The 10,500-nt window shown below is 62.4% G+C and overlaps 1 protein-coding gene across 3 annotated transcripts; it reads right to left on the bottom strand.

Moving 5' to 3' along the window:
* Positions 1-230: 230 nt before the first annotated feature.
* Positions 231-10,287, bottom strand: AMN (amnion associated transmembrane protein). 3 transcript variants are annotated; one of them, XM_070593340.1, is made up of 12 exons: positions 10,195-10,287; positions 9,270-9,388; positions 9,156-9,200; positions 3,002-3,089; positions 2,229-2,446; positions 1,931-2,068; positions 1,654-1,762; positions 1,446-1,528; positions 1,067-1,244; positions 792-978; positions 517-618; positions 231-438 (listed from the first exon to the last, which is right to left on the bottom strand). In XM_070593340.1, exons 1-12 carry the CDS (start codon positions 10,235-10,237, stop codon positions 387-389), a joined length of 1,362 nt encoding a protein of 453 aa, XP_070449441.1. In that variant the 5' UTR covers positions 10,238-10,287; the 3' UTR covers positions 231-386. The 3 variants fall into 3 exon arrangements, with proteins under 3 accessions (XP_070449441.1, XP_070449440.1, XP_070449442.1); XM_070593339.1 differs by having other exon boundaries at positions 517-610; XM_070593341.1 differs by lacking the exon at positions 792-978 and having other exon boundaries at positions 517-610.
* Between the last annotated feature and the right edge of the window lie 213 nt (positions 10,288-10,500).

Below are 10,500 nucleotides of genomic sequence, written 5' to 3'. Positions count from 1 at the left end.
CCGGTGTGGTCCGGGCTCCTTCCATGGGTTCCTTCAGCACCAGGGGCAGCCCCCTCCTAGAGCAACTTCACCAATCAGAAGCGCCCCGCTGCCCCACCCTACAGGTGATGGCCAGGCGGGTGGAAGGGGTGGAGGACCACTCCCCGTTCAACTGTGTGACCAACGAGGGCACCCCCCGAGGCAGGGGCAAAGGGCTGTGGGTGCAGGAGGTGGTGTGTCCACGGCTGACAGCAGGTGCAAGAAACCCCTTTATTGGGCAAGACCACTTTATCTTTGGCTGGCGGGGGCCGGGGGGCGAGAAGAGGAGCAGCGGTGCCAGAGACGCCGGGCAGGAGCGGGGCGGGCGGGTCACGCGGCAGCTCAAGCCTCGGCCTCGAACAGCGGGTTCACAAAATAGCTGCGGCTGGTGCTCCTAGCGTCTGCCTGCGGGGCGGGGGGCTGCGGGGGCGCGGAGTCAGAAGGCGTCGGGCGCTGAGCCCTGCCTCGGAGAGGCCTCAACCACGCCCGCCCCCTCACCTGCTCCGCAGAGCCCGCCACATCGAACACCGGGTTGTCGAAGCCCAGGGGCGCCCCGGCCGGCGCGGGAGCCGCCTCGTCGCGCCTTCTCCACCTGGAGAGCTGGGAAGCGCGTGAGACCCTGCGGCAGCCCCGGCCCCCGCGGCCCCGCCCCGCATACCTGAGCCCCGCCCTCCACGGCCCGGCCCCGCCCCGCGTACCTGAGCCCCGGCCCCGCGTACCTGAGCCCCGCCCCGCGTACCTGAGCCCCGCCCCCACGGCCCCGCCCCGCGTACCTGAGCCTCCCGGCGCGGCGCAACAGCAGCGCCCCCGCCAGCAGCGCCAGCAACAGGAGCAGGGCGGCCACTACTCCGCCCGCCAGCGCCGCGCGCGGCGCCGGGCCACCCTGCGCCGCCGCCGAGCCGTCCCCGACAGGCGCACCCGACTCCCGGGCCGTCGCCGACAGGACCCCGAGGGCCTCGCCTGCAACGGAGGGCGCCGGCTCAGTCTGCCCGGGGAGGGGGGGGGGCTGGGCGGGGCTGGGGGCCGGGAAGGGGGCGCCTACGGTTACCGTGCTCGGCGACGTCCGCCAGAAGGGCCCGGGCCAGCCGCCCCGCGCCTCCCGTCTCGGTCCCGGTTTCCGCCAGCACCACCTGGATCTCCGTGTCCGCCTCCACGCCCGTGGCCTCGCGGGACTGGGGCGTGCGCGGCACCTTGGACACCGCCATTTGCAGCCCCTGGTACTGGGGCTGGGAGGGGGGACAGTGTTGGCCGGGGTATTCCGCCCCTCGGACCTGCAGGGACGTTGGCGGCAGGGACAATGGTGGACAGGCAAGCGGAGAGTGGACGAGTCTATGAGGCGGATGGGGTCCCAGGATCTCTGCTCAGGGGGAAGTCCCAGGCGGGGGCTGCAGAGGCTGTAGGGGCTGGGTTGGGGGCGGCCTCATTACCAGGGCCAGGAAGGAGTCCAGCAGCCGCGCCCGGTACCGGTCCAGGTCAAAGGCGGGGCCGTGGGTCAGCAACACGATGGCTCCTGCGACAGGAGGGCAGGGGTCACCGCCGAGAGCCCCGGGACCGACAGGGAAACTGAGGCTGGGGTGGGGTGAGCCAGAGTGGCCAGGCCGTCCCAGAAAGCAGGAGCCAGACGGAGGCGCTCACCGCAGAGGTCGCAGCACTGTCCCTCGGGTCGGAGGGCGTCGTGGCAGGCGGCAGGGGGGCAGTGGCCGCCCAGGGGCTGGAGCAGGGCCTCGCAGATCCACGGCTGCACCTGGAAGGGGGCAAGCGGGGGTCAGCGCGCAGAGGACGAGGAGCAGGCCGCAGCGAGAGACGGCCTTGCGTCCCGGGAGGGGAGCAGGCCCGCACAGTCCCGACCTCGGGCCCAGCGCCCACCCCACCTCGCGCGCTCCCCCGGCCGCCCGCTGCGGGCCGCGCTCACCTCGGCGTTGCCGCAGATGCAGCCCGACGGGTCGGCGCAGGCCTCGGAGCCCACGCTCAGCGCGCCCGGCCCGTGGAAGCGCAGGCGGCCGGCGCGGGACGCCAGGAAAGCGGCCAGGTCCTCGTCGCGCGTGAACGTCTGCGAGTGGCGCGTCCCCAGCGGGGCCAGCCCGAGGAGAAGACAACATCTGAGTTCTCCAGACTAGCAGGGGAGGGAAGCGCTCCGGGGAGGGGCACTGCCAGGGCAAAGGCGGGGGATGAGACCCGAGCCCCCTCCCGCCCCTGCGCGCCCGGCTCACCTGGCCCAGCGCCCAGACGCTGCGGACGCGCACGGTCCGGGCGCCGAGGCCGAGGCCCACACGGAAGGAGGCGTCGGACGGGAAGACGACGTCGTCGTGACGGCAGGGCACGCGCTCGGCGTCCACGGAGAAGAGCCCGCGCGCCGCGTGCCCGGAGCGCCAGACGCTCGGGTCGTGCCACGAGAAGCGGTCAGGGTCGAGGAAGAGCGCTGGGGCGCCTGGACGGGCACGTGTCCCGTGAGCTGCGCCCGGAAACGCCCCTAACCAGGCCCCGCCCCCAAGGCACGCCCTCCACCCAGGCTCCGCACCGAGACGCGCCTCCATCAGGCCCCATCCCCGAGGCACGCTCTCCGACTAGGGCAGGCCCCGCCCCCACCACGCCCATCAACCTGGCCCCGCTCCGAGACACGCCCCCCAATCGGGGCAGGCCCTCAGCCTGGCCCCGCCCCCAAAACGCAGCCCGCATCCCGGCCCCACCCCTGAGACGCGCCGGCCAACTAGGACAGGCCCCGCCCCCAAGCGCGCCCTCAATCTGGCCCCGCCCCCAAGTACCCTCCATCCAGGCCCTACCGCGGGAGGCAGGCCCTCCAACCAGGATGTGCCCCCACCCAGGCCCCGCCTCTACACACGCCCTCAGTCTGGCCCCGCCTCTCAAGACGCGCCCCATCCAGGCCCCGCCCTTGATCCCGCCCCAACCCGGAACTCGCCCTGCCCTCCAGGCCCCGCCCACCAATGCGCTCCCTCCTGGCCCCGCCCCGGCCCGGCCCCCTAACCTGCGCTGCAGTCAGGGTCCGAGCTGGCGTCTGGGGCGCTGAATCTGGCTCCTGAGGCCAGGACGAATTCCCCATCCAGCGGTAGGAGCTGCAGGAAGCGCAGGCTGAGGCGGCGCCACGCGGAGGTCCAGGGCGCCAGAGGCTCCCGCTCCGCGCCCACCCCCGCCCCCCGTCCCTGGGGTGGAGATCCTAGACCATGGCCACAGAGTGGGCAGTGGAGGTCAGGGCCTGGGGGCGCCTCGCCCTGGCTGAGGGTCAAATAGGCCAGAGGGAGCAGGGCCGCAGGCCAACGAGCAGGACCTAGCCTGAGACCTGGGAGCGTGGAGTTTGGGACTTGGTAACACTTTCCAGGGCCATTACCCTCCCCCGTCACCCCTGAGAAACTGTACAAGCCAGGGGCTCGTGGATTCCAGGAACCAAAGCCGCTGGGGAGTCTCAAGGCAGCCCTGAACCGTGTGAGGAAGGAAAGGAAGCTACGGTTCTGGGGAGGGGTTCCAGGGGTGACAGAGAGGGTAGGGGGCCTTGGAGTCGCCCCCGCCTCCCCGCAGGCCTAGGGTCCACGACGGCAGCCCGTTCACCACAGAAGTGCGGCCACAGCCCAGGCCTCAGGTATCAGAGGAAATACGGCGAGAAGGCCAGGAGAGGGAAGACTGACCGGGCCCCCTCCCTTCCTCTCCCCTCCGAGGCCCTCCTCCTTCTGACCCTCGGGATTGAGGTTGGAGGTGAGGGCTGGGCCACGGGGAGCCGCTCAGTGCAGGATCATGAGGGGTTCAGCCTCATCAGGGGCCGTCCACCCACGGCCCAGCCTCGTGTCCCAATTTGCTGGGCAGGGCCTGCTCTTCATTCCATCTTTGAGCTCTGGACCTGACCAGGAGGCTGACACCAGGAGAATGCGAGGTCACAGGCCAACTACCTCCACACCTGAGGGTGCAGCGCTGTGACAACAAGGCAACCCCACCCACAGGAGCCAGGGGCGAACCATGGGGACAAATGGACACGCTATACCTCAGGAACAGGGGAGGTATTAACAGTGTGAAGCATGAACAAGAACTTGTTTTTAAAAAGAACCAAAGGGAGAAATATAAATAAATTATGAAAAGTATAATAGTTGAAAGGAAGAGCACAATAGCTGAGAAAAACATGACGACTGATCCAGCTGAAGAACACCCAGTGATTGGGTGTTCTTGTTAAGGAACTCTCCAGAAGACAGCAGGAAAGGACTGAGAGAGAGAAACCAAGAGAGACAGGAGGCTCGACATCCAAGTGCCCAAATTCAGATACAAAGGTGGAGGAGAAGAGGAAATAATTGAAAAAACAACAAAGATGAATTTTCCAGATTTGAAGAAAGCTAGGAAACCTGGGACTGAAAGGTCTCACTAAGTGCCAAACAGGAAAAAAGGAGAGCCACACCCAGACACAGGACGGTGCGTTTATGCATATCGAAGACAAAGAGAACGTTCTAAAAGCTTCAGAGAGAAAGAACAGATCACCCAGCAAAGAAAAAAAATCCAGAAATCAGGTTTCTTGGCAACAGCAATGGATGCAAAAAGACAATAGAGTAATGTTTTATATATTAAAGGAAAAGAACTTTCCATCTAGGATTTTATATCCAGCCAACCTTCCATTCAAACGCAAGAGCATAATAAAAAATATCCGCAGGGCTAAAAGACTTCAAAATGGTTGCCACACAACCACCTACTCTGAAAACACGCTTGGAGGAAGAAGGAATGAAAGAAATCCAGAAGCTACAAAGAGATATGGGAAGTCAGGGTGATGAAATGCTTTAGTACAGTTTATTGGTCTTGTTAGATTTTTAAAAGCTAGAACTAAAATGTGATGGGGGAGGGAGAGACCAAAGGGGGCCAGGAGTACAGTAAGAACTTGCTTGCTCCTGGGGGAAGATACAGATATTGAAATTTTAAGAAATTAAAAGGACTGCCAAGCTTGAAAACCTGGATGAAATATATCAATCTCTAGAAAAACTTAAAATGTCAGAATTGACACAAGAAGCAATAGAGAATTTAAACAGACTGGAAAGCATTAAGGAAATTCAACTGTTAGTCAAAGACCTGCTCTTCCCCAAACCCACAGGTGACGTATACTGAACTCTCAAGGAATAAGTAACTTCTTACAGAACTTGTTCTGGGGGGGAAAAAAAAGAGTGAAAATTGCGTAGTCTATTTTATGAGGCCAGTGTAATCTTGATTCCAAAACCAGATGAAAGACAATACAAGATAGAAAAGTTATAAGCTCATTTTACTTATAAACAAAGATGCAAAAACCTTAAATAAAATATTGGCTGACTAGATCCAATAACGCATTTTTTAAATACACGGTGGTCATAGGGGTCATGTCCCAGGACTGCAGGGAAGGAGAGGGGACAGCTCCCAGCCCAGCTTCCCAGTGGCGTGTGTGTTAGTGTCCCAGCAGATGGCAGTGGAGAGTCCTGTGCCAGCAAAATCAGTCTAGTATGACAGAGGGAAATCAAGTGTCCTGAAGAAGTGGGGCGTTTGAAAAAGTGGCACACTTTGACCAGCACCTGCAGGAAGGTGCCAGGAGGACATCAGTCCTGCAAGGATGGTTCAACCTCAGAAACCCTCATTAACAGGCTAAAGGAGGGAAGAAAATCACATCTCGATTGATGTAGAAAAAAACTGAAGAAGTCCAACAACATACTTACGATTTTTTAAAAAGCTGATGGCAAACTGGCGATAGAATAGAATTCCCACAATTTAATAAAGTTTATGTGCCAAAACCCTACAGCAAACGTTAAATTCAATGGAGAAACAACATGCCTTCTCTGTCACATTGGAACAAGACGAGGACCCCCTTTCATCACTTCTGTTAACATAAGGGAAGAGGCCCTGGACAATGCTATAAGGAAAGAAAAAGAAATAAAAGGGGTTAGGACTGGAAGGGAAGAGGAACAACTGTCATTTACAAAAATAGCCAACTAGAGAATATAATTTTCAAAAATAAAGCACCATTCACAATGGAAACCAAACCATAGAGGCCAGCCCCGGTGGCCTAGTGGTTAACTTCAGCACATTCCACCTTGGCAGCCCAGGTTTGGTTCCCAGCCACAGACCTACACCACTCTGTTAGTGGCCACGCTGTGCTGGTGGCCCACATACTAAAAAAAATAGAGGAAAATTGGCATGGACATTAGCTCAGGGCAAATCTTCCTCAGCAAAAAAAAAAAAGAAAGAAACCAAACTATAAAGTATTTATGAATTAACTGACACTATACAAAATCTCTATGGGGACCACTTTAAAACTCTAGTAAAAAAAGAAAAGAAAAGAAAAGAAAAGAAAAGAAATTGTAGTAAAGAGTTTTATGATGGATGACCTGAAATATTTGGAGAGATGGTGTATGCTCCTGAATGGATGACCTGACTGTAAAAAGCCGTTGTTCATTCCCAATCAAAATTCCAAGGTTTTGGTGGTGTTGCTGTTGTTTCCTGATAAACCTACTCTACAATTTCTCTGCATCAATCAGATCCACAGAGAACCAGTTGACCTTGTAGCAGAAGGGTGAAGGGGGAGTTGCCCCAATGGGTAGTAAGACGTCCCGCAGATCCACAGCGTGGGGAGCGCGCGGCGCCCGCAGGACAGGCAAAGAGACCAGAGACTGAAGGCAGCGCTCTGAGAGGGCCCCGCACACACCCCGGGCGTCTGATGAGCCGTGACGGCAGCGCCGCAAAGCCAAGGGGCAGGGCTGGGGGTTTGGAGCAGGATGTGGCAATTGCGCTCATTCTCAGGAGAAACGTGCGGCTGGTTTCACAGCTAGGCCGCCCGAAACATGTGCCCCTAAGGGTGGAACCGTGACGTAACAGACGTGACATAGATTTGATTATGGTTGTGACAGAGGAGCAGAGAAGGGACTCTTAAAACACCAAAAGCTTGGTTCTATCTAAGGCGGCGGATCCGGCGTCGCACGGATCACGACGTCCGTTCAAGGGCGCGCTCCGCAGGATCTCAAACCGCACCCACCCGCGGACAGAAAATAGAGATTCCTTTCAAATGAGAACACCGGGCGGAGGGTGGAAATGGGCCAGGAGAGGGGGGTGCAGAAAAAGGAAAATCCCAGGGTGAGAAGCTTCAAGTCTGAGAAACAGAAATTAAAACACCGACGTCGCTGCACCTCTTATGAGGCGACGTCTCCGCAGCCGGACGACGCTGAGCGCCGGGGGTCGTGGAGGAGGGGACCCCGGTGCAGCGGGCGCGGGAGGCGGCCTCGGGCGGCGCCGAGTCCATTCCGCCTCCGCCGGCTGCGACCCCGGGGCCATCGCCCCTGTCCCTGGGCTCCTGGACTGTTCCCACCCGAGTCCTCCGGGGGCGGCGCGGTGTGGGGCGGCTGGGGACGTGAGGCAGTGTCCCATGGGTCGGTGCCCAGGGGTCCCCAGAAAGGGAGGAGGGGCTCCCGTCTGGGCAGCTGGGAATGGCAGGAAGGGCTGGCTGGAGGGACCTATCAGGAAATGAATGGATGAGTAAATGAAGGAAGGAAGGAAAGAACCTTGTCTCTTTTAAGATCCCCAAGCTTTTCCAAAGGAAGAGATCATCAAAGTAACGAAGTGGGCCCGGAGGGGCCCCCAGGCCCCGACACCCCACCCCCAATTGATTCCTCTGCTGGGGAGTCCCCCACCTGCTCCAGGTGCCCCTGCGCTCTCGCCGCGGCGCGGGCCGGTTGCCTGGGTGGCGCACGGGCTGTGGGGGCGGGATCGCTGGATCCAGCCGCTGCCCCCCAGGCCTCTGCCTCCGCCCCCTCGCCGCCCCCTCGGCCGCACTTTAGTCTTTGGGTTGGACAAATGTGGAAGGGCGTCCCAACCCGGATCTGCGGGCACAGTGGACACCCAGCCTCTGCCTGATGTCTCCTCCCCAGGGAAGGGGTCCCCTGCGCTCACCAGTCCGGCCCTGCGCGGGGCCAGGCTCCCAGAATTAATGCCGCTTTAAAAACCGTCAATTACCCGAGCCGCCTCGGAGGGGAAATAAGGCCTGCGTCCCAGATCCTGCATCAGGGCAAGAGACTGGGTGGGGCCGGGGCCAATGGGCCGCCCCCACTCACCCACACAAAATCCAGTGGCCTCCGCTGAGGATCCCAACCCTGGAACCCACGCGCAGAGCCCCCAGCTCCGCCCTTTGCTGGGGGCCAGCGACCCTCACGAGGGTGTGACCGATGCTGGCAGGTCCACAGGCGACGGGACAACGATCCGTTCCAACCCCGGGAGCAGCGGCTCTGGGGAGGGGCTTCCCCACGAGCGGACTCTGAGACCCTGGGGGTCTGGGAAACGACGCTCCAAATCAGGGATGGGGGCCCTTTCTGTAAAGGGCTGGAGAGTAAATATGTTAAGCTTTGCGCACGGTCATAGCCACTCAACTCTGCCGCGGCCATCGATGCTAGTGATCGAATGGGCGGGGCTCTGCCGATAAAACTATGGACCCTGAGATTTGAATTCCTCGTGCCACGAAATAGTCGTCTTCTTTCGACTTTCCCTCCAAGCACTGAAAACGTAAAAACCGTCTTTAGCTCCAGCCATGTGGCTGCACTTGGCCGGTAGGTTGCTTCTGACACGCGCCTTTGATGACTGCAGCCTTTCTCACAGGCCTTATCAGAGCCCTTAACACATTGTGAGGCTCCAGGCAAGCGCAGCTCCAAACGTACGTGGTTATGGAACTTCTTTTTCCCTCCTAATTCCCACCGTCCTCTGGACGCTAACGTTCTGTGAAGCAGTTTGAGAAAAAGCTCCCCTGGAGTTCTGATGGAGTTTCTGGCACCAGGACAGGAAAGGGGTTTGGGGGATGGGGGTGGGGGTGGGGGTGGGGTTAGGGAGGGGGGGTTTCCCAGCGCAAACCTCAGGGAAGACAGACTGGGTGGCGGGGCGGGGGTGGGGGGGTGGGAGGCGGAGGCCACAGGCAGAGGGCATTGGGGACCCGAGGCGCCCTCCGCACCTGCCTCCAAGGCTGGGGCACAGCCTGGGCTGGGACCGCAGGACCAGTGTCCCCTCCCAGAAGCCCCTCCAGAGGCCGAGGGCCCGAGGCCTGCACGGTCCCCCCTGCGGTGGGGGCCGGTGAGGAGGCAAGGAAGGGGCGTGCCAGGCGGGTCGGGCTCCGACCGCCAGCCGCCCTGACCCGCGTCGCAGCCGCAGCGCCTCACCATGTCCGAGATGCTGTGACCTTCTCGCACCAGGACTGACACCATCTGCAGGAGGAAGCGGCGTCAGCGGGCGGACCCCGCGGCCCCACCCGAGCCCAGGGGGGGCGCAGGCACCTTGTCCGCGGGGAACCTGACGGCGGCGCCCGCGCACGGGGTCCGGTTCTGGCTCCAGTTGGTGGCGGCGTCGAAGTCGGTGTTGGGGACCCAGAATTTGTAGGCGGCCCGGGTCAGCGCTGGGGAGGGGGCGACTGAGTGGTCCCCGGGGCCCGCAGCACCCGGGTTCTCGCCCAGGCGCCCCACAGTCGGGGCGCAGATGGGGTCCCCGCGGCGACGCACGCCCGGGCCCCCGTCCCTCCCCGCGTCGGACCAGACCCTGCGGGAGCCCGGCCCCGACGCTCGCCGACTAACTTCTACTGGAACCGCAGAGCCCTCGCAAACGTGCCCGCCTCCAGGACGCCGACCAAGACCGCCTCCCCCAGTTTGCCCGGCGCTGGCGACGGCCCGGCCCGGTGAGGACAGTGATGAGCGAGGACGGAGGGGAAGGGGCGGCGGAAGCCTCTGCTGAGAAGAGGGGCTGGGGGCGGCTCTGAACGGGAGCTATGTCCTGAGGGGGCCGCGAGGGGCTAAGAGAGCGGGACGGGGATGGGGCTGCAGGTTCTAAAGCTCCCGGGCGCTGGGCGGCGGGCACCGAAGAGGCGCGCCAGCCGGGCTGCGACGCAGGAGGGCCAGCGCGCCCTCGGGGACGGGGAAACTGAGGCAGGCTGCAGAGCCCGGCAGCCTCACGCGCGCAGTCGCTGCTCTCGGCAGGGCCTGAGGACGCGGCCACTTCGCAGACGGGCCGGCGGCGCCGAGGGCGGGAGCCGAGGCCCCAGCGCTGGGCTGGCCCGGGCTCCTGGCGCGCCCCGCCGCGCACTCGAGTCTCGCAGCCCCTCAAGCCCTCGCCGCCCACCCCTCGGGGGACCTTGACCCGCCGGGCCTGTCGGGCCGGGGCCCAGCCGCGGCGCACGGTGCGGCCCCCACCGGCGCGGGCCCCGCTTACCGCAGAGCTGCAGCCACAGCAGGGCCCGGCCCAGCACGCCCATCCCGCCTGGGCCCGCGGAGCCTCCAGGAGACTTTGCCCCGCGGGGCCCACGTGACCGGGCGGGGTGGGGTGGGGGCCTCCGGGACGGTTACACATTTACCTCCAGACCCGCCTGGCCGATTCTGCAGGCCCCTCGGAGGAGTCGGCTCCACCTCGCTCCTCCCCGCACACTCCGCCCTCCAGGACCTGAGGACCCTGGGTGCTCAGGAAGAGGGGCTCGTCAGGACAGGCCTGCCCCAAGACGTGGGTGTGTTGAGGGGGGAG

Source organism: Equus przewalskii, chromosome 25 (assembly GCF_037783145.1).
Source record: "Equus przewalskii isolate Varuska chromosome 25, EquPr2, whole genome shotgun sequence".
Taxonomy (NCBI): domain Eukaryota; kingdom Metazoa; phylum Chordata; class Mammalia; order Perissodactyla; family Equidae; genus Equus; species Equus przewalskii.
The sequence above is the reverse complement of the archived record's forward strand: the minus strand, read 5'-3'. Positions and strand labels throughout refer to the sequence as shown.

Bases quoted from the DNA above. Each gene is read 5' to 3' on its own strand.
- AMN (XM_070593339.1), bottom strand. From the start codon at position 10,237: ATGGGCGTGCTGGGCCGGGCCCTGCTGTGGCTGCAGCTCTGCG. The intron at 2,069-2,228 runs GTGAGCCGGGCG...CGCCACTCGCAG, and splicing joins GCGTCTGGGCGCTGGGCCAG to ACGTTCACGCGCGACGAGGA. The intron at 1,245-1,445 runs GTAATGAGGCCG...CCCCCCTCCCAG, and splicing joins TGGACTCCTTCCTGGCCCTG to CCCCAGTACCAGGGGCTGCA.